At 41.9% G+C, this 27,225-nt stretch overlaps 1 protein-coding gene across 2 annotated transcripts; it reads right to left on the bottom strand.

The window, feature by feature from the left end:
* Positions 1 to 1,333: 1,333 nt before the first annotated feature.
* ZKSCAN5 (zinc finger with KRAB and SCAN domains 5) lies at positions 1,334 to 26,232 on the bottom strand. Of its 2 annotated transcripts, XM_008057130.2 has the most exons (6): positions 25,629 to 26,232; positions 17,649 to 17,790; positions 12,278 to 12,360; positions 11,885 to 12,020; positions 6,426 to 7,034; positions 1,334 to 3,665 (listed from the first exon to the last, which is right to left on the bottom strand). In XM_008057130.2, the coding sequence occupies exons 1-6, from the start codon at positions 26,040 to 26,042 to the stop codon at positions 2,542 to 2,544; spliced, it is 2,508 nt and encodes an 835-aa protein (XP_008055321.1). In that variant the 5' UTR covers positions 26,043 to 26,232; the 3' UTR covers positions 1,334 to 2,541. The 2 variants fall into 2 exon arrangements, with proteins under 2 accessions (XP_008055321.1, XP_021567535.1); XM_021711860.1 differs by lacking the exons at positions 11,885 to 12,020; positions 12,278 to 12,360.
* Positions 26,233 to 27,225: the final 993 nt, after the last annotated feature.

Here is a 27,225-nt window from a genome sequence, read left to right on the forward strand (position 1 = left end):
TTTCCCAACTTTAAATTCGACCCTCTCTAGTCAGCACCCTCAGATCCACCATCAGGCACTGTCTACCAGTTCCCCCTGGCACATACCAGCAGGCCCTGCAACTCCTTAGGTGCTGAGTCCCTGCCCTCCCTTAGAAGACTCAGCACTGACACTGTCAGGTCTTGGTGACACTTGATCCTCTTCATGCGGCTGGTAGACAGGGAGGGAGGTGGGAGCAGATTCTGAGAGTCAGCACTGTGTTGGGCATCATCACCTGCCTCATTTGCGGCATCTTCATTGTTTCAAGCAAGGGGAAAGTTCTATTTTCCAACAAGACAGGCCACTTTTGCAAGGCTATTATTGTTCAAGGGAACCTAGCGGTTTAAAGTACTCAAGTTCAGCTACCCACACAGTCCCACCCCTTCCATTTCTTCCCCAACCAGAGCCCCGACTTGGCTGGACTTGCCATGGCTGGGACTTCAGGCTTTGAAATTCCACCATTCTCAATTAAGTCTTATTCCTCAACTTCAGTTCTGCAGTTGTTTGCAGGAAATGAGGGTCTCTTTAAATGCTATCAAGGAAGACCTCTAACACTCACTTGGCATTAAATTGGGGATTATTTGCCTTGTTATTTTCTCTCATTGAGAAGTCAGTGACTTTCAGTAAAAGCCACTCAATTCCATAATTATATTAGTTTACTGTTTGTCCCAAACCTTACACAAGCCAGTACATCCCTTTCCACCTCTATCACATCCTGATTCATCACAAGTGAATGTCTCAGTGACTGGGCAGGTACCACATGCCAGGGACTATCAAGCCTCCATCCACCATCAGTGATGGGATCCTTATTGTCTCACGATGAGTAACCAACTCCACAATCCTCTTACAGTCAGCTTCCTAGGACCACTCATGGCACCAAATGTCCCAGATCAGGTTCTCTAGAACAGAGCCTGAGACAGGTTTCCAGAGCCTCGTGATTTGTTGAGGGTGTGGCTTATTCATGAAATGAAACAGGATAGAGAAAAAGAGAAAGCCATGCACAGATGTCGGCTCAGAAAAAGTCTACCCCTGGCCTGACCCATGGGTTCTGGAGCATTAACTGCACCAGAGTTTTCTCCCTTGAAGCAGGTGAACCAGCCTTTTGTACCACATATCAGTCACTGGCTGGGGGGTGTGAAGGGGAGATAACTCTTGGGTGAGGCAGCTCTCATCTTCTGAGGGCAATTCTCCAGTTCCTGGAAAAGCAGAAGAACTGTGAGCACTTAGCAGCCACAACTCACAGCACCTGAGGATGGATGTGCCAGTTTGGTAAAGGGGTCTTCACAAGGCACGAAAGTATACAACACACACAATCAGCAGGTATTTATTGGGCATTTATTGAAAGCCAGGCAAATCAGCAGAATCAGGGCCTCAGCAGTGCCCAGAAGCACTCCTCCTCTCTCTAGCAAACAGGCTCAAGTGAATCCTCTAATGCGTGTCACCTTCTTTACCCTTTAAACCTTCCCATGCCCCCACCCCAGACCTTCCCACAGGACAGGGCTAACTGGACCATGTACCTGCCTGCTTCTCACTACTGTTTACTTTCAATTCCAGCTGCAATGCAAACTCATTGTCTGCCGCCACCCTCTAGGGGCAGCCCATTCCCAGGCACCTGGGAATTGATAAATACAGCTGGGACCAAGATTTGTAATTAAACCTGGTCCAATTCCTTCTATGGATTTAGCTACCCTCATTCTTGTGGGTAATAAGATAAACCAGTCCACAGTTTTGCCTGTCTTCTCTGTTACCATAATGTCCCTTTCCTTTCAACTTAAGATGTGACTGACCAGCACAGTTTCTCCTGAATTTACAAATTTAACTCCTCCTTTTACTAGCTAACCTTGGTGCTTTTCAAAAAGGAAAAAGGTAGAGTGTTTCATGGAGAAGTTGTAGATTAAATAAGGCAGCAGTAACACATACCATCCAGCCTCTGAACCCCAATTACGCCAAAATATAGATACCTTAAGTCCATTTCTTTTCAAAGGAGTTAATACTCAAAATAGGAACAATGACTGGAGTATTTAGTGGTTGGGATAATCATTTCTAGAAAAGGTTCATTGCTGAGGTACCAAAACGGATATCATGCTGAAGAATTCTTTCTCTCACTGTGCTCTTCCCTGAATAGATAGGCTGTCAAGGCAGAAACTACAATAAAGCTTATTTCTACTGTATTCATGAGGCTTTTCTTAGTGTCAGTTTTCCGAGTTTCAGGTGAAGAATAAGCATCATCGGAAGGCTTTCCTTCTCCACATGTCCATAGGTTCTCTTTTTATTTAGATTCCAAACATGAAGATGCTAACTAAAGCATTTCTTAATGGGGAAAGTGAATAGGTATCTAGTATTGTGGATTCTCCAGTATTCCTAAAGGCTGAGTTCTAACTGAAGGATTTCAACCTATCTGTAGGTTTGATGGCTATGTTGGAAAAATACTTGAAGTTGTTGTTATATTCATTATAGGAGTAAAGTTTTTCTTCAAGAAGGTGCCTCTAAAATTGAGTATGAGCTGTTCTATAATAGAACCACCTATACACTTAAAGTATTTGTGGGATCTGTCCTCTCATGGCTTCTCAAATGTTTAAAGAGGCTACAACTCCAACTGAAACTCATTCCACATTCTTTGCATTGAAAAGGTTTCTCACCAGTATGGATTCTCTGATGTTGATTAAGATGTGATTTCAGAGTGAAGCCTCTTCCACATTCATTACATTGATGGGATTTTGTGCTGGAATAGTTTTTTTGATGCTGTTTGTGGGAACACTGGCCAACATTTTCTCGACATATATCACACTTATAGGTTTTCTCTGCAGTATGAGTTCTGTAATGCTGAATAAGGTCTGAACTATAACTAAAGGCTTTTCCACATATATCACACTTATAAGGCTGCTCTTGTAACTCAATCTTCTTATCTTCAATCACTGTCAAGTTCCAACTATACGCTTCCTCACAAATACCATTTTTTTCATTTTTCTGACCCATGTGGAGCACTTGATGTTCGATTAGGCTAATGTATTGAAAAAAGATTTCTCCACATTCACGACACTGATGGGATTTCTCTCTAGAGTGGAGTCGCAAATGTCCAGCAAGGTGTGAACGCCTCCCAAAGCCTTTCCCACATTCGTTACACTTAAAGGGTCTCTCTCCACTGTGCACACTCTGATGCTGAACAAGATGGGACCTCACTCTGAATGCTTTCCCACATAGAGGACAGGTGTAGGGTTTTTCACCAGTGTGGACTCGCTGATGCTGAGTTAGGTGCACACGTTGGTTGTAGCTTTTTCCACATTCATCACACCTAAATGGTTTCTCCCCAGTGTGTATTCTTTGATGTTGAATAAGATGTGCACTCTGAATAAAGCTTTTCCCACATTCATTACATTTATGTGGTCTCTCTCCTGTGGACGCCTTTTTGTGGACATAGGTGACTTCATTGCAATTCATCCTCTTTGATGAGGGTTGTCCTAATATCTCTTTCATGGGAATTCCCTGCTTTCTATCAACCTTGCCTTGGTGTTCACAGCCTTCTCCAAAATCTTGAACTTGAGAAACATTTCTTTGGATTTTTCCAGATAGTTCCACATCTGCTTCTGAAAATTCTGAAATTTTCTTTTTAACACTCAATTTTGTATTCTTACTTCTTTTGTCACTGCCTAAAGAAATAAAGAGTAAAAGTGAATGTCATCAGTTCTTTTAAAGAAGAAAAATAAACTGTCAGGAAAAAGGATAATCAGGTAAAACTATGATGAAATAGATAACAGAAGGGGACGCTTGTATGTACTGGATGCCAACAGGAATCAGAAGGACAAACTTTTGGTCTTTATCCAGTGAAAAGAACAAGACAAAAAAGAGGCTTACTTAGAAGGGTGGTGAGAATGACTGAGGCTAGGCAATAATAGGGATAAGTAAAACATTTTATTATATAGCAAGGAGAGAAAAGGATTCTAAAGTGGGAGGGAAATAGGAGATGTGGAAGGGCTCATTGCTCCAATATGAAAACACACAATTGGATGGTAAGAAATGATAAAAACGGGAAGAATGGGAACAGAGGATTATAAAGGGGATATAGAGTTGGGAAAATATCTGACTAGGAGCCAGAAAAATAAGAGAAGTGAGCCATCAAGAATCACTGTCAAGAGGACAGTTGATACAGCAATCTCTGCCCTCTTCATCCTTAGCTGACACTCTAGCCTCAGTTTCCCTCCCACAGTACTTCCTGCATCTCTTTTCAGAATGCTTATCACCTTTACTATCTGCTATTCTCACCAGATCATCATCCCCACGAGGGCATGGACTGTATCGCTGTCTGTCCACTGCAGATCCCTAGTACATAGCACTAGAGACTCTCAATAAATATGGCTGGATGAGCAGATAAAGTGTTACTCCTTTGATCCAAAATAAAATAAGGGAGGCAGGTGAGAATTAAGAAACTAGCCATGGGAGCAACTGCAGGGAAGACAGAAAAGATACTATTTTAGAGCAGCTGCTTTTCAAGTCCAGATGGATTTCCCAAAAGAGGCATATACCAAGCAGAAAGGGTAACACTGGCTGAGCAGATAGCGCAGCTCAACCCAGAACTTTTAAGACACAATGAGCTTCATAACTTCTATACCATAAAAGAAGACAGAGCATGGCTATTAATTAATGTGAATCACAAGTGCTAGGCCTGAGGATACCAAAGGCAGAATTAAAAAAAAAAATACTTTGGCCAGTCTTAAAGTTGTCTGAAGAGTATTAGAAAGAGCCTTTAAATCGATAGCACAGTTTATAATGATCTCATCCATATATAAGTTTAATGTCACCTAAATAGATCTTTAAAATGCATAAGCAAAAAGGAAAATCACTGAACCTTATTTATAACCAAATTAATGAGAATGAATACAAGGAACTCTCTTCTGCTTACTCAATTTTGTTTAAAAATTTTTTTTAATAATTCTGGCAAAAATTCAGTAAAACAGATACTCCTTTTTTTTTTTTTTTTCCAGTCAGGGTCTCACTCTGTCACCCAGGCTGGAGTGCAATGGCAAGAGCATGGCTCACTGCCACTTAACTCACATAGCTTATTAAAAATAAAAATAGAGCCGGGCTCAGTGGCTCAGCCTGTAATCCTGTGCCTTTGGGAGGCTGAGGTGAGCAGATTGCCTGAGCCTGCGGGTTCGAGACCCACCTGGGCAGCAAGACCGCATCTCTACAATAAACCAAAAAATCAGCTGGGCGTGGTAGCGCATGCCTGTAATTCCGGTTACTCGGAAGGCTGAAGTGGAAGGATCGCCGGAGCCCAGCAGGTCGAGGCTGTGGTGGCCGGGAGCGGCCACTGCACTCCAGTCTGGGCGACAGAGTGAGACTCCAACTCAAAAAAAATAAATAAATAAATAAATAAAAATAAAAAGCAGTCAGTCTCAACCTCCTGGGTACAAGCAATTCCTTCCACCTCAGCCTCCTGAGTAACTGGGACTCCAGGCATGTGTCACCATGCCTGGCTATTTTTTTTTTGGTAAAGACAAGGTCTTGCTATGTTGTCCAGGCTGGTCTCAAGCTCCTGGGCTCAAGAGATCCTCCCACCTTGGCCTCCCAAAGTGCTGGGATTACAGGCATAAGCCACTGTGCCCAGCAAATACTCTTATATAAGGCCAATTGTTTTAAAAGCGGTTTGGTATCTTTTGTCCACAAATCCCACTTCTGGTACTATTATAAGGAAATAATCCTAAGCATAAACAGTCATAAGCAAAACACAGTTATCAGGACAAAAGAGAAAAAATTAGAAGTTCAACAACTAAGGAACAGTTAGATAAATTATGATATCACTGCACAATGGTAGGTTGTCAAAAATAACAAACAGGAGGACTGAACAACACTGAAAACTGTGTATGTCTAATATTTTATTGTACTCTATGAGTACAACTATGTAAAATAGGCTTATAAAAGCATAGAAGGAAACACACTACATAATAATAGTTCCATTAGTTAGAGTGATGGAATTATGGGTGATTTTTTTTCCTCCCTTTCTGTTTCCTCCAAACTTCCTGTACTGTTATTTTATCATTTTAAAATAAGTGAAATAACTAAACTGAAAAAAGGGGGAAAGAGAAAAAAGCACATAAGAGAGCCAAACCCTCATGTATTAGAACAGAAAATCAACAGATAATGTCTAAAATTGATAAGCCAAGAAAGGGAAGAAGAAGAAACAGGTGAGAGCTGACAGCAGATATCTCTGGGGAAGGGAAGCTGTGAGGAGGAACTTGGAGGGCACAGAGTTGCCTACAAGACAACTCATTTAAGTATAGATAAGAACGAAATCATCCTTGCCCCTTCCTACTGCTCCCAGTATTACCACCCACCTGTCCTGTTGCACTAAGCTAATAAAACAATTTCTGCCTCCATTTATTCCCCAATTACGAACTCCTCACACATACATCTTTGGGATTTCTCTCTGAAGTGGCGCTTCAGGTGTTCAATCAGATGCGAATGCCGACCGAAGTTCTTCCCACACTCGTTACATCCATAGGGCCTCTCCCCACTGTGGACACTGTGGTGCTGAACCAAGTGGGAGCTCACCCGGAAAGCTTTTCCGCACACTTGACATTTGTAGGGTTTCTCACCGGTGTGGACTCTCTGATGCTGAGTGAGGTGCACACGCTGATTGTAGCTCTTTCCACATTCGCCACACTTAAATGGTTTTTCTCCAGTATGGATGCGCCGATGCTGAATAAAGTTCGAGGCTTGAAGGAAAAATTTACCACAATCATTACATCTGTGACCTCTCTCACCATTTGTCTGCTGCTTACGGTTAATGTCTGTGGTAGCGCCAAGATCTCTTTTCTGGGAAGGATTCTGCTTTGATTTCCCCACAGTGGGGTTTACCTGCCACCTTTGTACCATGCCCTTAAGGTCAGTGACTTCAGCAAACTCTTGACTCTGGGGAACACTCCTTTCAGTGTTTCCTGATTCTGTCCACTGTGATTCGGCTTCATCAGAAATCTGCTTTACTATGAGCTCCACGTTGTTGTCCCTGGATGCATAATCTGCAATAAAAGAAAATGAAAAAATTAGCTATTCCCTATATTTGAAGAAAGTAACTATGAAGAAATTAACCAAGGTATAATTAAGTGAAACCAACACGCACAGGAACACATGGCTCTATAAAATGACTTTCCAATACAGGGATGGAATAAAAAATATTCAGGCAGAAAACTGAGGCAGGTTACAGAAGGAAAAGCTGGCAAGAATGGTTCAAAGGAATGAGACTGAGAATGCAGTCATTCTATTTCATGAAGAGGATAACTTCTTGGTGTGGTATTTACATACAGTACCTGTTTGCAAATACCTATGCAGTATTAAATATTCTTAAAATTTTTTGGTATCAGGTTATGAGCTAACCCTGTTTTCACCTTCCACTCCCTGTGAGTTCATAGCCTAGAGAAGAAAGATGATCTTTCTAGTTTTTTCTGTCCCCAAAGGATTTTGGTTTGGTATCAATTAGTTTACAGGAAAAAAGGCATTCTTTCTATACCCAGAGAAGAACCTATTGCTTTCAAGAGCTAGGTTAATATTTAATAGTTAGCCGAGCTCAGTGGCTCAGCATGTAATCCCACGCTTTGGGAGGCTGAAGTGAGTGGATTGCCTGAGCCCGCGGGTTTGAGACCTGCCAGGGCAACTTGGCCAGACCTCATCTCTACAATAAATAAAAAAAATCAGCCGGGCGTGGTAGCGCGTGCCTGTAATTCCAGCTACTCGAAAGGCTGAGGTGGAAGGATCGCTGGAGCCCAGCAGGTTGAGGCTGCAGTGGCCGGAAGCAGTGTTGCCCAGACGGGTCTTAAACTCCTGGGCTCACGCAGTCCTCTCACTTTGGTATCCCAAAATTCTGGGATTACACGAGTGGGCCACCAAGCTGGGCCAATGCTTACAATTTTATGGCAAATTTAATCCTTACAATGACCCTTTGAGAGAGCTACTACCACTATCCTTTTTTGACATAGCCAGGAGTTATAATCATTATACCATGAAGATAATTTTAATTTACCAGCTAGCTATTTTAATTATTTATAAAAAAAAAAAAAAAGAAAAAAGAAAAATTAACAGTAGAAACAAACACACACATTTTAAAAAATCCTATCACAGCCCCAGACTTGTTAAGTGTCCTTTTTCTTTTCCATTTAACTAGGCAGGTAATTCCCAGCTCCCACAATATCTTTTTTCTCTCTTTTATTCACATCTACTGGAACCCACACATTTTTATTCTTATTAGAATTCTCTTCTATTCAACAAATCGAACAAGTATCTGAATTTCTTTTTCCAGGGGTGATTTTGAAAAAAGTTAGATTATCCCAAGGCAACCTCTTTGGAGTTATTAACAATGGTCCTTTTCCAGAGAATATGATTATTCAGGGTGTTACATCAGTTGACTTACAGATTGGTTTCTTTCCTCTTCCCCACCCCTTCTTGGTATGCAGGACAAGCTTTCTGATGATTCCCCTGGTTTATCTGTGTATTCTACAGACATCTGTCCTCCTTGCTCAATGCTGGGCCTGCTGTTGCTCAGTAATGCAGTGGAGGAAGATCAAGATCTTCAACCTTACTGGTGCCCTGTCTGGCAAGTCCCTGTTTTTAAGGTTGGCGCCTCTCCCCACTCATTTTTCTCAAAAGTTATATCAAAGCATTGCCATCATAATCTTCAAGACATAACACTGTATTAAAAGATGGCAGTGTGGATAGTATGCTATCAGTTTTCCAAGCACTTATATAAATGCAGAATATGTCTAGAGATACTATCTAGAATCTGGTAACAGTCATTGCCTCTATGAGGAAAAGTAGGAGACTGAGGATCAGGGATAGATGCCTTATTTACTTTTCACTTTAAACCTATTATTCGTTGTTTTTTTGGACAACATACGTCTGACCTCTTTTAAGCCGAAGTTCTCCCCTGCACTCAAACCTCTTACTGCACTGCCTACTCCATCACTTAACTCACTCTCAGTAGGTGACTTTGTCTCTTATTTCAGGGAAATAAGAGACAAAGCTATCCAGCCAAGCACTCCTTGAATGTCCTCCAACCACAGATATAAACATATTGGCAGTCTATTCGTTTCACCTTCCCACAATGGAGGAACATCTCTCTCCAGCCAAGTCAGCCCTTCCCCCTTCCTGTACCCTGGCTCTCACCATACCTCCTGCTTTCCATGGATCTCCCCTGCAACAGGCATTTGCTCTTCCTTGCCTCCATACTCAACTGTACTAGTTCTTTTCCAGTAGCATTTACATATGCTTAAAAATTCTCCCATTAAAAAAAGAATATACAAAAACAATCCACACACTCAACCTATGTATTCTTTCAGCAATCAGGCCTCTCTTTTCCCTTTTGAGACAAAGTTCTTAAAAGTTCACCTATGACAGCTTTGTCAAATACCTCTCTTTTGCAATCTTCTAAGGAACTATCTTTTGTTCTCCACCACCCCAGGAACTCCATGGAAAGTGCTACCTCCAAGATTAATTCACTTATTTTTTAAAATCTCATTTCTAAATCTGATAGACACCTTTTAAAATTCTGACCTTCTGTGATGCTATTGGCAATCCACAGTCATGAAAATAATCTCCTGTGGCCTTCCAAGAGAAGTTAAGGAGGCAGAAACCACTAAACATGTTCTAAAGGCAGGAGAGTATACTGAAGTTGTAAATAAAGATGTTGTTATGAAAGGATAATGACAAAAAATTATAAAGAAAGAATTTTTAACTGCTTGGAGAATGGTGTAGAAAAAAACTGTGTCAAGAACCTCAAGTTCAGAAACCCATTAAGTACCTATAAAGTAACAGAAAAAAAGATAAAACAAGACCAAAAGACTCAAATTAAACAAATAAGCTTTTGGAAATTAACTATACTCCAGTCTGGGCAACAGAGTAAGACTCTGACTCAAAAAAAAGAAGAGGCCGGGTGCAGTGGTTCATGCCTACAATGCCCAGCACTTTGAGAGGACGAGGTGAGAGGATTGCTTGAGCCCCAGAGTTTGAGACCAGCCTGGGCAATATAGCGAGACCACTTCCCTACAAAAATAAATGGAAAAAAAAATTAGCTGGGCATGGTTATGTGTGCTTGTAGTTCCAGCTACTCAGGAAGCTGGGGCAGAAGGATCACTTGGGTCCAGGATTGAGGCTGCAGTGAGCTGTGATTGTGCCACTGCACACCAGCCTGAGTGACACAGTGAGACCCCAACTCAAAAAAATATTTTAAAAAATATTTAAGAAGAGAATGAAAAAATATTTGCATAAGTAATTCATTGGGATAAAAGACTACCACTAAGATTCCAATGGATTAATGAACAGAGGCATTACAAATATAGCAAGCAGCCGGGCTCGGTGGCTCAGCCTGTAATCCTGTGCTTTGGGAGGCCAAAGTGAGTGGATTGCCTGAGCTCGCGGGTTCGAGACCCGCCTGGCCAACTTGGTGAGATCTCATCTGTATAATAAATCAAAAAAATTAGCCAGGCGTGGTAGCACACGCTTGTAATTCCGGCTACCTGGAAGGCTGAGGCGGAAGGATTGCCAGAGCCCTGCAGGGCGAGGCTGCGGTGACCGGGAGCGGCCACTGCACTCCAATCTGGGCGACAGAGTGAGACTCCAACTCAAAAACAAAAAAAACAAATATAGCAAGCAGGCCAAACTCGGTGGCTCAGCCTATAATCCTTGCATTTTGCGAGGCCGAGGCGAGTGGACTGCCTGAGCCCCCAAGTTTGAGACCAGTCCAGGCAACCTGGCGAGACCTCGTCTCTACAATAAATCAAAACTTAGCTGGGCATGGTAGCGCGCACCTGTAGTTCGGCTGCTTGGAAGGCTGAGGCGGAAGGATCGCCACAGCCCAGCAGGTCAACGCTGAGGTGGCCTTGAGTGTGACACAGCACTCCAGCCTGGGCGACAGAGTGTGACTCCAACTCAAAATAATAATAATAATAATAATAACAACAACAAATATAGCAAGCAAAGGGAATAAATAGCAACAGTAATAAGAAATGGCAAATTTTAAAAAGTAGAAGTCACCTCGATACCTTTAATTAAAAGCCTGTGCATGAACTTAGGCAATGTAAACTAGCTTTTTAATGCTTTTTAAGAGAAATTTGGCATTGTGTATGTATTGTATCTGAAGTCCACCAGAGTGCCTGATATACAGTGGTTCTCCTAAAAGAATTTGTTAAAAAGAAACTAAGATTTTTCAGATTTTTACAATTGCTCCAGATAGCAGAGTTGAACATTAGCTTTCAGGAAAACTTAGTCAGAAACAGGGCCACAAAATTCAAGAAGTAGTATGATATGTAAATGTAGGTGCCAAGGCAAACATCATAAAATAAGTATAAATAATCTAAGAATGGTAATGGAGTGGACAACTAGCCATCCATGCATTAGGAGAAATTTAAAAAAGAATCAATGTTACTGAGATATTGTAATAACTATAATACGTAGTTATTCAGCATAGTCTGAGATGTTTTCATGAATTAGAATTATTCTGTTAAGAACCATCTACTTTATTAAAGAATACAATAACTACCAAACATTTGTTAAAACCCAAACCTGTTATAAGCTCATCTTTTATTTTAAAGCAGTAAAAAGTTAGTATTTGCTGGATGGCAAAAACTAATCCCCCTAAGTACCATCAATGTTGAATCATACCCTTATTAACATGAAAATAATCAGAATAAGCTGAATAAGAAAAAGAGAAGGTTGATTTATTCTTTCACAAAAAAGTAAGCAAAGTAATGGCAATTAAAATATAGATGCTTTTATAGGATGTGCTAGATATGTTTCTTTATAAGATAACAAAATAAAGATGTCCTAATTTTTAAAAAGACAAAAAAGATCTCCTAATCAATGCAGATGAAATAATTCTTACCCATGGAAGTAATACTCCCATAATTCTCCTTCCTGTCATCCCTATAAAGGGACTTCTGGGACTGGTCCAAATGTCCCCACTCCTCCAGGATGAAGGATACAGCCACATCAGCCACCTCTTCAATTTTCACCAACTTCTGAAACAGGAGATCTCCACTAAATTCCTATTCCCTATGTTCAAATTTGGAGTGAGGGAAAGAACTGGGAATATTAAGGAAGGAAACAGGGAAAGGGCTGTGTCTCAAAGAGGATAAGGAAGTACTGGGCACATGGGAAAAAGACACAAGAGAATGAAGGTACCAACTCAAGGTGGGCCTGGTAACTGGTTAAGGAAACAAACTCCTGATAAAGGTTCAGGTGAGTCCTCACTAAGGGCAAAGGGGCGCCAGCTCACCTGGGACCCAGTTGAGAGAAGTGAAGTTGTCAGCTCCTGGCTGTCCTTCAGGGGAAGGGAAGGAACTTGGAGAACAGGAAGGGCTGAGGGAGGAGAAAAAGAGGTTTAAGTGAGAATATTTTGCCTGATTCTTGCTGCCATCATGTTCCTTTTTTGCTTAGGAATCTACTATGACCCCTGGTGCACTAAGGCAAAATTCTTCTGCCTGGCTCTCAAGATCCTCTAATTTCTAGATCCTTCCACACTTACCCTATTATTCCACCTTCCTCCAAAAAACCAGACTCTCTACTTTGGTCAGGCTAATCACTGTTGCCAATCCCCAATAAAGAATGCCTCCTGCTCTGCCAGGAAGGTCAAATCTATCATCCCAAAGAACAACCAAAGTCCCACATCTTCCATGGGGCTAAAGCATTCCTTATAGCCCAGGGCTTCTAGAATTTTAATGTTCAAACACATCACCTAGGGACTTTGGTACATGCAGATTCTGACTCAGGAGGTACGGGGTGAGGTCTGATATGCTGTTATACTTCTAACAAGCTCCCAGAGTGCCAGTGCTGTTGCTCCTTGGACCACACTTGGATTAGCAAGGTCTCAGAAATCCTTCAAGAATTTCCACAGTTAGCTTCTATTCAGTCAAGAAGTGTGTAATAACAATTCACAATTGCTAAGATATAGAATAAACCTAAATGCCCATTCACTGATCAGTGGATCATGAAACTGTGGAATACTCTTCTTCAGCTATCGAAAAGAATGAAATAATGTCTTTTGCAGCAACTTGGATGGAATTGAAGAACATTACCCTGAATAAACTAACTCAAGAGCAGAAAACCAAACACCATGTTCTCACTTGCAAGTGGGAGCTAAACTAAGGGTCTGCAGAGGCAGAAAGAATGATATAATGGACATTGGAGACTCAGAAGTGGGGGGAGGGGTGGAGAAACCAAAAAAATCACTTATCAGGTACAATGTGCCAGGGTGGGGAGGTATGCACTTAAAGCCCAGACTTCCTTACCACTATACAATGCAACCATGGAACCAAAAATTATCTGTACCCCCCCAAAGCTACTGAAATAAAAATAAAAAGTGTGTGTTTGGGAGTGGGATTGGCAGTAGCGGGAAACTGCCGGGGGGTGGGGGACACACCTCATTTACAAGGGTACCTGCATAATGAACATCTGCATACCTAACCCTGACATCTTTAAAATAAAAAAGTAAAATAAATAAATATCTACTGGGGAAAATAAGTGTGTGTTGAGCCTACTCTGTATGTTATAGGAATAGGCAAACAAAACACTTCTTGCCTTCGAAAACTACTGTCTAATGGGAAGGGCAAACATGTAAGCCTTACTACAACACAGTGTGGAGAGTACTGTTGCTGAAGTTCACCCAAGTATCTGCTGGAACACAGAGGCAGGAGCACCCACAGAGTGGAGATGGGGAAGGTGGAAGCAACAGAAAAGCCTTTCCTCAGTGACTCTGGGCAGTAGAGAGGGGGTGAGGGAGATGGGTGCTTCCCCTGCAATGGGAAATGCACATGCAATGCCTGGAGGGTCTCATCTCTGGAAGCTGGGATCATCTGACCCTCTGCTGTCACCTCTCTTGTTCTTTGGTTAAGATTCATGGCATATCTGAATCTCACTCTCCATGTGTACAATGGCTTGCACAGACCTACCTAGGGTTAACCTTTAATTTTTTATTTTTTTGAGTTGGAGTCTCACTCTGTCACTCTGGCTGGAGTACAATGGGGCACACTCACCGCCACCACAACCTCGACCTTCTGGTCTTAGGCGATCCTTCCGCCTCAGCCTTCCAAGTAGCTGAAACTATAGATGCACACCACCATACCTGGTTAATTTTGTTGGTGATTTTTTGGTGATTTTATTGTCTCTACAATAAAATCACCTGAGGCAGAAGGATCGCCTAAGCCCAGGTCTCACCAAGTTGCCCAGGCTGGTCTCAAACCCCCCGAGCTCAGGCAATCCTCTCTCTTCAGCCTCCCAAAGTGCTGGGATTATAGGCTGAGCCACTGTGCCCAGCCAGGATTAACCTTTAACCCAAGTTTAGACCTTGCTATGGTTTCCTCAATCATGGAAATCTATGTTCCTATGTGACTTGCTGATTCCCAATGACTTAAGAAATAAGGGACGATGACACAAAAAGGAAAGGATAATGGTTAGAGAAGAGAGTCAAAAACAGAGAAGGGATCTGAAACCAGAAGCAGCTAAAGAATCAAAATAGGACTTGGCAAAGGGGTTTGGTTAACAGGGCAGAGAAGACAAGAAGCACCTAGAAACAGAAAAAAAAGAGAGCATGATCCAATGGGACTCTGAAAGTAGAAGAAACATAAGTGATCCAAGGAGGATGGAAGTCTGTGGGAGAACTTGGTGGGAAAGCAAAGGTGAGGTGGCTCAGAATCAGGTAGAAGTACTAATTTAGATTCAGAACGCCTGGGTTAAAACCCCTGCTCTGTTACTTCATGGCTTTGTGACCTTGAACAAACCTCATTTAATACCAGGATAACAATAAAACCTATTCTGAATTACTGTAAGGATTAACTGTTGGTATACCAACAAAGAATGCTGGATACAATCTTAGTTTCTTATTTTCTTTTCTAAGCAGTTTCAAATATTTTTAAGAGTAGTATTATACAGCTTTTATTATCATTAGAGTCTTCTGAAGATCAAAAAAAAATTATTTTATAAATAGAATAAAACTTATTATATCTTGTAATTTTCATATGAATCCATTGAATACTTCTACAAATCTGAGATACAGTTTCTGTGTGATCTTGTTTTTCTTATATCTTGAAACATTCTTGTATTTCTTCATCCTAAGAATTATTTCACGATTACCAATCATTATTTATTAATTATTCCTCAAAATGCCACAAAAGACTAAAATAATAAGAAGGGGAGCATAAAGGAAATATTTAGGATCATGAAATAGTAAAATAAATCATCATTCTTCACTATTCTAAAACACTACATTATTTGAGAAGGTAGAAGAGAAGACTGTGGACACCTGTGTTTAGCTTTCACTGAACATAGTTGAGAATTCCAAATTTTTCAATTGCCGCCCATTTGGGTGAAGAGAAGAAAATCTGCAGAGGATGACACTGACTATTACTACCTAATCTATGACATTGAAAGATAGATAGCAGCACTCTCTAATGATAATGATAATGATGGCCAGGCACAGTGGCTCATGCCCATAATCCCAGCACTTTAGGTGGCGGGAGGATCACTTGAGCCCAGGAGTTTGAGACCAGCAGGCAATATAATGAGACCTTTTCTCTACAAAAAATAAAAAAAGTAGCCAGCATGGTGGTGTGTGCCTATAGTCCCAGCTACCTAGGAGGCTGAGGTGGGACGATAGCCTGAGCCAAGGAGGTCAAGGCTATGGTGAGCCATGATTGTGCCACTGTACTCCAGCCTGGGTGACAGAATGAGACCTCGACTCAAAAAATAATAATAAAATAATGATAATAATGAAACTGAAAGTATAAGGGAGATGTTAGAATGAATCTTCAGATGATAACATCCTAAATAAATTTTATCAAACTTAAGAATCAATGATGGTCAATATATTTCTAAGTTCAAAAAGGAATTATGGCATTCTCATCCAGTGAGCCATTCACAAGAATGGCCTTCACATGGTATTGCACAACAAGATCCTGGACCATCCCATTTTGCTAAAGAGACAGTACTATGTGACTAATTTTCATCTTTTATGACGTTCGCAAGTCAAAATGTACCTGATATATTAACATTTCTTAAAAAGCAGTTTTTCACTATCCTTTGATTCTTCTGTAAATTATTGATTAAATGACTTAAAAATACAAAATAATAAAAAGGATCCACTGGCCTCACGTGGTAAACAGTAAGAACTATTTTTCCTGGTACATTAAGGGTTAAATTAGGTCACAAAAGGAAAATACTAAGAACGGTTTGGCACATAGCACCCACTATGTTCATTCATAGCTGCTGCTGCTGCTGTTATTTTTACCAAAGTGAAAAGTTGGAAAACATTAGGACCGTGGGGCATGTCAAGGGAAAGACCTGACCACTGAAGAGAGCCTTGAAGAAAGTTCAAAAACAGACAATTCTGAAACCCAAAAGCTCTAAATACCAAGTTTTTTTCCCCCATTAAGCTAGGCAATGAACTAATTTGACAGCAAAACCTGACATGAACTGATGCGAAGCTATTTAAAGTCTTTATTTAATCCACTTAGTGTAAACAAGCATACATTTCACAGCAGAATTTATTTTTATTTTTTTATTTGGAGTCTCACTCTGTGGCCCAGGCTGGAGTGCAATGGCACACTCATAGCCACCCCAGCATTGACCTGCTGGGCTCTGGCAATCTTTCCACCTTGACCTTCCAAGTAGCTGGAACTACAGCTGCACACTACCATGCCTGAATAATTTTTGATTTATTGTAGAGACCAGGTTTTGTCAAGTTGCCCAGGCTGGTCTCGAACCCATGGGCTCAGGCAATCCCACTCGCCTTGGTCTCCCAAAGTGCTGGGATTACAGGCTGAGCCACTAAGCCCGACCTGCAGAAATATTAATGTGTGTGATTATGGGTGCTAACCCAAATCCTGCTACTAGTGTAATATGAGTAAATAAATCATATCGCCTCACTAAATCTACAAAATTCTGAATTCTAAAATATATCTGACACCAAAGGTTTCAGATTAGGGTTTACGGACTTGTGAATATATAATCATAATATGATACTCAGCTGTTCATTTTTCTTCCTTAATATATCTTAGGAAGGTTAATAGGATTGAGAGGGGAAGGGAGGGGAACAGAACAGATGTTCTAAAGGTCATTGTGAAAAACTATTTCAGGGCACCCCTCAGATCCCCTCCCACCGCAGGAGCTTCTCTGTCCTCTCAATAAATCCTGCTTTCTTTTAAAAAAGAAAAACTATTTCAAATAAGATTTCAAGGTGAATGAGCATGCAGAAATGAATGCAATTAGGAACTGGAGACCTTTTTTATATAAGCATTAAAGCAACAAAATTTATGAGAGAGGGGTGAAAAACTGTTGCAAGATGATTGTGACACTTTTGTAAAAAATGTTTCTAGATCTCTTAACAGTCCCATACTTGGAGCTGTCATCATCTGCATTACAGCTTTAAAATTAAACTGTGGTACAGTTCTAGCCATTTCTATCAGCTGACAGGGACTGTTTCTATCAACATCATGGACTCAGCTCCAGGTTCCTAGCTCTTCCCAACCTTCAGATCCTGTAGGTTGCCGAGAGGCTGCCCAGCTTACAGTATGTCTCTTGCAGATGGCACCTGCCACATGGCCAGGGTGACCACTCTCTAGCCACGTGTGTCCTACTGAATTCCCGAACCTCACCATTTTCATCCAGGAGATGAGGCTTCTGTGACTCTTGCTCAGGTTGGGTGTCCACGGATGGAGGCTGGTGACTGAAGGATTCCTGCACTGCTGCTCCAGGGGGTACCATCTTCTGAGGAAGCCCATCAGGACACGCGACAATCTAACAACCACAACCATAATCAGCACAGTTACACAGTCCATGAAATAATCCACTAGTCACAATGGAATTTCATTCATTCCCTTGCCAAGCATTTAATGTCAGTCTACAATGAGCCAGGCACTGATAATATAGTGTAATAAACATGATTGACTTCTAGTTGAAGACTTTCATTAAATATATCAACACATAAATAAATACATAATTAAAAACTATAATTTTACAGACAAGTAAAAGTGACCCAGGCACAGAGAACATTAGAAAACAACTTCAAGGAGGAATTCCAAGATGGCCACCATGGAGCAGCAGACCAATACCTCTCCTGCTGAGCAAGGCAAAGAATAGGGACCGCGATGCTGGTAGACAGAAACACCTCAAACACTTTGGGGCAGGTGAAACACACTGCACCCAGTAAAGTTCTCTTTGAACATACAGAAACCAGAAACGACAGCGGACAGGGGAATCTGAGCGCCCAATTCTCTATTGTGGGCCAGGATGGCACAAGAACTGAAGCCTTGCCCAGAAGACAAAAGTGGTTAAGTGAGGCAAAGATACTTTGGAACAGTTCACCCCCTCCCAGCTGTGCACCGGTCGTCCCATGCCAGAGAAGTCCTGGGTACGGCATAGCAGCAGGCAACTGCCGCAAAAGTGGAACAGGAGAAAGATTTGCGCTGGGTCAGCTCCTGTGAGGACGGCTTCCGCTAGGCTGGTGGCTCATAGGCAGGGAGTGCCCATCTGCAGAGTGAACCCAGCTAATCTGCACCAGCAGTTGGTGGCCATCTCCCCAGCCAGATCAGGAAGAACCCCCTCCAAGCTCTGTGTCCTGGCAGGGCAAAGCCCACCCCCATCTCCATGACAGAGAGCTCACTTTATTCCAAAAGCAGAGTGCAGACTTGAACAGGAAGAGAGCAATACAAAAGACACCCAAGGGCTCTCTCAGTGGAAAGGTTCCTAGGCTGTCCTCTGCAGAATGCAGATAGGAGACCCATCCCCCTGCAGAGTGCTAGCTGTGGGGGCTAAAAGCCAGTCTAACTAGCTTAGCAGTGAGAGAGAAATTCTGCAGTGACAGAAACCTGCCACAAGGTAGAGCAAGGAGCAGATGTGAATGCCCTTCTCACTCACTGAGTGACATACTGAACAACAAAAAGTCCCTTAAAACAGAGGGTACCTGAACAGCATCGCATCATCAAACCAAAAGAGAAACTATAGAGAGGCCTGTCACAAATGAGGTAAAATATCAACAAAAAAACACAGGCAGCCCTCAGAGTCCTAAAGAGACAATGCCCAAAAAAGCAGCTATGAGGGCACAAACAACAGAAACACCCCAGAATGACCTGCCTGGATAACAGCCACAGAAATCAGAGATTGGGCCAGGCGCAGTGGCTCAAACCTGTAATCCCAGCACCTTGGGAGGTCAAGGTGAGAGGACTGCCTGAGCTTAGGGGTTTGAGACCAGCCTGAACAGCTTGATGAGAACTCATCTCTACAATAAATCAAAAAATAAGCTGAGCGTGGCAGCACACACATGTAGTTCCAGCTACTTGGAAGGCTGAGGCAGAAGGATCACCTGAGCCCCGCAGGTCGAGGCTGCAGTGGCCATGAGCATGCCACTGTACTCCAGCCTGGATGACAGAGTGAGACTCCAACTCAATCAATCAATCAATCAATAAATCAGAGACTGGATGGCAAAATGAACAGGGACCAAGAGAAACTAGAAGCAAAACTCACTGAAGCTGTATAGGAAGTAAAAACGGATTAGGTCAATTTCAAAAAAAAAAAAAAAAAAAAAGGCCACTCAGAAATAATGAATGAAAAATTTCATCCTGAAAATTAAGAACATAGTAACAAGCATAAGAAGCAGAATCAACCGGGCAGAGGGAAGACTCTCAGAGCTTGAAGACCAAGATATGGAATTAACCTAGTCTGTCAAAAAATAGGGAAAAAAAGCTCAAAAATAAGGAGCAAAACCTGCAAGAGACGGGGGACTTAAGAAGCCAAATCTACACCTGATTGGTATCCCTGAAGCAGAAAGGGAAAACACCATGGAACAAACATTACATGAGGTCATTCAAAAAAACTCCCCACATCTTGCCAGAGAGGTGACAATCCAAGAACAAGAGATTCAGAGAACCCATGCAAAGTATCATATGAAAAGACCATCCCCAATGCATATAGTAATCAGCCTCTACAAAACAAGCATGAAAGAAAAAATCCTAAAGGCAGTGAGAGAGATAGGTCAAACTACCTACAAGGGAAGACCTATCAGAACTGTTCCAGACTTATCTGCAGAAACACCACAAGCCAGAAGGGACTGGAGTCCAACTTTTAACATTCTTAAAGATAAGCAATTCCAGCCAGAAATTTCCAACCCTATCAAGCTAAGCTTTATCAGTGATGGAAGACCAAAATCATTCCCAGACATCCAAGCATCTGGATCACAGAAAAAGAAAAAAAAAAAAAAGGTGATACCCATCACAAAAGTACAGGCAAGCAGAGTTAACAGAGCATATAGAGCACTCACAAAAAATAAAAATGCACACATATATAAATACAAAAGTAATAAAGCAACTTCCTAAGATGTGAATGGACTAAATGTGCCACTGAAGAAACACAGAGTGGCCAACTGGACAAAGAAGCACAATCCAACAGTCTGCCGTCTCCAGAAAACTCATCTCATTGCAAAGGACACTCACAGGCTCAAAGTTGGAGGCTGGAAACAATCATGTTGTTGTCTCCCTTCCCTTCCCTTAGGTTTCAAAGCACTTTAAATGTTAACTGTCCTAATATGGGTAAAATTTGATGCATTAAGAGGCAGCTGCAAAATAGTTATGGCAAATGCCACTCAGTGGAAGTTTGTGTGTCCTTGCTCAGAACAAGAGTTAAGATGATTCCAAGTATGTCAAAGGGCAGTCAGGCATCAAAGAACCAAAGCAACCCTTGAGGTCCCCTGAGATGAGGACAAAGGAACTAAGAAGGATTAAAGTTAGAACATGAGAAAACACTTGCCAGAAACAAAATAGCTTGGAGATAAAGTCGAGGAACAACGTGGGGCTACCAGAAGGAAGGGAAGGGGAAAGGCAAACAAAGTGAGGCCCTCAGGAAAATCTTCTCTAGGGACCTGAAATCTTTCCTGCCATCAAGAAGTGACTTGTCTGTGTTCTTTCCAAAGATGGACTGCCTGTCACAATGACAGAGGTAAATGTGTAATATCTGCTGTAAATTCTCTATTTTAAAAATCGTGTGTGTGTGTGTGTGTGTGTGTGTGTGTTGTTGTTGTTGTTGTTGTTGTTCTTGGGTTTTTTTTTTAAGTCAGGGTCTCACTCTGTTGCCCAGGTCGGAGCATAGTGAAACGATTACAGCTCACTGCAGCCTCAACTTCCTAGGCTCAGGTGATTCTCCCATCTCAGCCTCCCTATTAGCTAAGTACAGGCACACACCACCACGCCTAATTTTATTTTTGTAGAGACACAGTCTCCTATGTTGCCCAGGCTGGTCTCAATCTCCTAGGCTCAAGCAATCCTTTGCCTCAGCCTCCCAAAGTCCTGGGATTACAGTCATGAGCCACTGCATCCAGCCTATCCCTTGGTTTTCTGGGTTTGTTTGTTTTTTTAATTTTATTTTAAAGATGGGGGATACAATTCAGGGTTAAGTATACAAATGCTCATTATCCTCTGGGTTTTAAATTATGCTTTTGGATCTTTATATCTGTAAAACAGTAGGGAAAGTTTGTCCATTAGTGTTCCAAATTAGGTTAAAGGAATAAATGGATGTCACCATAAGCCTTTACTCTATAACCTGACTGAGCAATAGAAAGGTTCAAACATTCCCATGTGTGGAACAATCTTGCAAGACAGCTGCAGGGTCTGGCCATGGGGCAGTGGCCACTCCCTCTGCTGCTACCTGCAGGCTGGAGTGAGCTTAAGCCAGCCCAAGGACCTGAGTTCTGCAATGCTGCAATATCCTTTATCAGGGATAAGAACAATGAGACTAGTACCTTATTCTTAAATGCAATGGCTCTAAATGATGACAGAAATTCTCTAACTAGTTTTGAACTCGTGTAAACCCATGATCCCATGATTTTGTTTCTTTGCTATAAAACAAGAAATTGAAGCTTAGAAAAGCATGAATCTCGCAGCAAGAGGAAGGTAGGAGGTCGGGTTATAAATGAGTATAGGAAAGAGTGAGAAGACAGCAACATACAGCTATCGATCCTCCTTAAATATGTAAGTTAATGCAATCCCAACGATAGTATCAAAAAAAATTTGGGGATGGTAGAAACCAAATCAGTAACTCTAAAGTTAGCAGGGAGGAGAGAAAATACTGGAAAAAAAATACTTGGAGAAGTAAGAGTAGCCCTGCCAGATACTAAAACATTTTGTGAAGCTCAAATAAGTACAACAGTGATACATGGCCAGACATGGCAGCTCACACCTGGAATCCCAGCACTTTGGGAGGCCAAGGCAGGAGGATCACTTGAGGACAGGAGTTCAAGCCAAGCCCGGACAACATAGTGAGATCCCCGTTTCTACAAAGAATAAAAAATTAGGTGTGGTGGTACACGCCTGTAGTCCCACTTGGAAGGCTGAGGTGAGAGGATCACTTGAGCCCAGGAGTTCAAAGCTGTAGTGAACACTCTAGCAGTGAACACTCTAGCCTAGGTAAAAGGGTAAGACCCTGTCTTAAAGAAAAAAAAAAGAGAGCGAGAGAGAGAGAGAAAGTGTTACATAAACAGATAAGATCAATCAAACAGAATAGAAAGACTGGAAATGGACCCAAATACATATAGAAATTTGATATGTGACATTGGAAGGCTGAGGTGAGAGGATCACTTGAGCCCAGGAGTTCAAAGTTGTAGTGAACACTCTAGCAGTGAACACTCTAGCCTAGGTAAAAGGGTAAGACCCTGTCTTAAAGAAAAAAGAGAGAGAGAGAGAGAGAGAGAAAGTGTTACATGAACAGATAAGATCAAACAGAATAGAAAGACTGGAAATGGACCCAAATACATGTAGAAATTTGGTATGTGACACAGGTAACATTTTAATCAGAGAGAATAAAAAAGATTGCTATAGAAGTTACCAGGGCAACAGGATAGGCATGGGGAAAAAATTAAGTTGCAAACCACATCAGACACCCTATACCAACATAAAATTCCAGATAGAACAATCATTTAAAAGTATAAGAAAACAGCAGAGAAGGAAACTATTAAAAAACATTTTTTTATAATATTATAGTGAAGAAGAACTTTTTAAGTATGGAATGAAACCCAGAAACTATAAAATAAAATAGTTAAACTGACTGTATAAAAATTTAAAAACCTGCAAAACAAAAATCTTCATAAATAAACAAAAACATCAAACTGGAAAAATAACCCTTGCAACTCATCTAACAGACACAATGCTTATCGTTTCTTACAAGTAACAAATACAGGTAAGGAATATAAACAGATAATTCACACACACACACACACACACACAAAGAGTATAAAACCTATGGCCCTTAATATGTACTCTTGTCAAACAAAAAATTCTAAGCCAGGCACAGTGGCTCAAACCTGTAATCCCAGCACTTTGGGAGGCAAAGGTGAGAGGACTGCCTGAGCCCAGGGGTTCAAGACCAGCCTGGGTAACTTGCTGAGACCTCATCTCTACAATAAATCAAAAAATTAGTTGGGCATGGTGGCACACACCTGCAGTTTCAGCTACTTGGAAGGCTGAGGCAGAAGGATCGCCTGAGCCCAGCAGGTCGAGTCTGCCATTGTATTCCAGCCTGGGCAACAGACAGAAGGAGGGAGGGAGGGAGGAAGGAAGGAATTCCAATGACAATTGCACAGGCCTGGCACAGTGGCTGCTGCCTCTAATCCCATCACTTCGGGAAGACAAGGCAAGAGGATCACTTGAGCCCAGGAGTTCGAGACCAGCCTGGGCAACATAGGGAGACCTCGTCTCTACTAAATAAATAAATATTAAAAATGAAAACTGCACAGAAATGGAATACTGCATCTTTTGCATTGGCAATAATCACAAAGTTTGATAACATTAGCTATCAGACTGTGGCCAAAAACATTTTTTCAAACATTGCTGGTAAAAATCTAAATTGGTATAATCTCTAAACATTGCTGTTTAAATTTAAACATTGCTGTTTAAATTGGTATAATCTCTAAACATTGCTGGTAAAAATCTAAATTGGTATAATCTGTCAACAGCTATCAAAACTACAAATGTACTTATGAGTCAACAATATGAGTTCTATATGACCCAGCAATTCCCCTATTGGGAATATACCCAGAGGAACTCAAATCATTTTACAAAAAAGATACCTGCACACGCATGTTTATTGCAGCACTATTCACAATAGCAAAAACATGAAATCAACCGTGCTGCCCATCAAAACTGGACTGGATAAAAAAAGTAGTATATTTACATAATGGAACATTATGTAGCCATAAAGGACAAGCATATGGACTTCGAAGCAACTTGGATGGATTTAGAATCTATCATACTCAATGATCTATCACAGAAACAAAGAACAGAGTACCATATGTTCTCCATAAGCAGACCTTGAACAATTATCATAATACTTTAAGAAACAGATTGGCAGTAGTGGGAAACTGCCAAGGGAGGGGGGGCACACCTCATCAGCAAGGGTACCTGCATAATGAACATTTGTATACCTAACCCTGAATTGTACCCCACATCTTGAAAATTAAAAATTTTTTTTAAAATCTGAGTTCTAAGCATTCATTCTACAATTAATTATATGGGGATTCACTGCAGCATAGTTTGTTATAGTAAAAATTTGGAAACAATCTAAAGGAACAACTTTGGCCAGGCACAGTGGCACACACCTATAATCCCAGCACTTTGGGAGGCTAAGACCAGAGGACTGCTTGAGGCCAGGAGTTTGAGACCTGGGCAACATAGCAAGACCTTGTCTCTACAAAAAATTTAAGAAATAAATAACTAGTCATGCGTGGTTGTGCACACCTGTAGTCCCAGAACTTTGGGAGACTGAGGCGGGAAGATTGCTTGAGCCCAGGAGTTTGACGAGCCTGGGCAACACAGCAGAACTTTGTCTCTACAAAAAAAACCAGAAGATTAACTGGACATGGTAGCAAATAACTCTAGTCCCAGCTACTCAGAGAATTAAGCAGAAGGATCACCTGAGTCCAGGAGGTCGAGGTTGCAGTGAGTCAGAATTGTGCCACTGCACTCCAGTCAGGGCAACAGAGTGAGAATGACTCAAAAAAATAAAAAACAAAAATAAAAAACAAAGGGACAACTTAAAAGGCACAACTCAAACTCCTTCACTGGAAATTAATATAAGCAGTTTCAAAGAGTAAGGCAGCTCTAGTTGCACTGATATGGAACAAGCCAAGATATGAGAAAAAAGAGGCAGATGTACTTTTTAAAAGTTCATGTTTTTCTAAAGCATGTTATAAGCTTATGTGTCCAGAATACAGTATGTCTCTGTAAGAATATTTAAGTACCATATAACAGTGATTGCCTCCAGAAAGAACTAGGACGTTGGGAAATTAAGGGTGGAAGAAAAACTTATTTTTCAAAAAACAATCTTATATAACTTTTTGGATTTTATCATGTCATTCAAAAATAAATACAGCAAGTTTTTAAATATGTAAAAGAGTAGATTGTCTTCTAGAAGTTAACAGACTGGATACTGCTTCTCTTTGCTGGAGTGGAGAAAATCTCCACAGTGTACCTAATCCCGGGAGAACAAAAGAATATGAATGAAGCACCAGAGGGCTAAGAATCTCACCCCTGCTCAGCAGCTTCTTGACTCTTTCCTCTCCTTCCTCATTGCTCTTACGCTCCTCTTTGACTCACCTGTTGTCTGCGTTCCTCAAGTTCTCGCTGTATATTTTCTATCACAGCCACTGCCTCCTCTCCACTTTCAGGGTGATGCTCTCTCACCCAGGCCTGGAACTCTTCAGGCAGGATGGTCAAGAACTGCTCCAGCACCAGCAGTTCCAGGATCTGCTCCTTGGTGTGCAGCTCGGGCCTCAGCCACTCACAGCAGAGCACCCTGAGCTGGCTGAGGGCCTCCCGGGGTCCTGATGCCTCATGATACTGGAAATGCCTGAAGCGCTGGTAAAAAGTCTCAAACGTTGGTGGATTGTACTCCTGCATCCAGGTGCAGTCTTCTTCTTCCACCTTCACTATCAGAAGGTCTTCTTGCTCCTGTGAAGTCTCAGCTGGAGGGTCTAAGTCTATAACTTCCCGGGATTCTGTCATTATCATTCCAACTCAGAGGGAAGTCTCGCGAGGCTGGCTGTGTTACACACAATTTGTTTTCTGTTCTTTAAGATCTTCTGAAGGACACTTTCAGTGGCGTACAACCTACTGATGTATTGGGAATCATTATTAGCAAAGAATGATGGCAAAGAGGTCATCTATAATAAAGATGACCACTCAACAAAGTAATTTCCTTAAAAATATGAACTTCAAGGCAGCTGTAAAACAATCACTAACAGAGAATATCTTCTACATTTTTTTAAAAAATGTAAAGGAGAGCCATAAAAAAATATGACATCAGGACCAACCTAAAACACAGTTTTGGAGGTGAAGAACTGTACATTTCTTTTTTTTTTTTTAATGAGACAAGACTTATTAACTAGTCCAGACGCAGTCGGTCCTTCTCTCCACCATAAGCCAAACTTAAGTCAGAATAGGGGTGAAAACATTACAATGGTCAAAACCGGGCCTGTCCCTCAAGCTACGAGAGTTTGACAGGCCAATGGGAGACTTCATTTGTCCCGAAAAGAAGCAGCGTTATAGGTACAGATTTGGACCTGGATTCCTCGGAATCGACCGCGACCACGAGAACCGGCGGTTGTGGCCCGATCAAGATTAGGGACAGGACCCCAGTCCAGACACAAAGCCCCACCCCCTCCCCTCAAAGCCTCGGTCTCGGGGAGCTCTCCTGGAAGAACAAGCTCCCCGGAGCCAAGGCTGGGAAGATGGGGTTCATCTCACACACGGAGAGAAAACCGAAGCCAACACTTCCTCGCCGGAAGTAAGCAAGTCCAAGCTTTCCCTGCTCCAAAGGGGCTAAACCCTTAAATCCCACCCCCGAGAGCACTTCCGAGGCCTCTCTAGGAATCCCGGAGGTCCTCTCTTCGCAGCGGGGTGCGGACCAATCGGCGGGGAGATGGAGCGCGGGCCGGGGGTCCCAGCCCACCTCCAGCCACCGGGCCGTCCACAGGCCACCCGAAGCCGCAGGCTCCGCATCATTAGAGCGGGGAAGGCCAACAGAGCCGTCCTCTTCCCCACCCCAACACAAAGCCGTTTAAGCAGCCCGAACTCCTCCCCTTTCCTCGGGGTTGGGCCAGGGGGCGGGGCCTCCGGGGTTGGGCTACAGTTGTGAGTGTCCGATTGGCCATGGAGCTTGCACCTCACCCATCCAACACTGCGCCCCGATTCG

This window comes from Carlito syrichta, unplaced genomic scaffold (assembly GCF_000164805.1).
Source record: "Carlito syrichta isolate Samal-C Ts95f unplaced genomic scaffold, Tarsius_syrichta-2.0.1 Scaffold302779, whole genome shotgun sequence".
Taxonomy (NCBI): domain Eukaryota; kingdom Metazoa; phylum Chordata; class Mammalia; order Primates; family Tarsiidae; genus Carlito; species Carlito syrichta.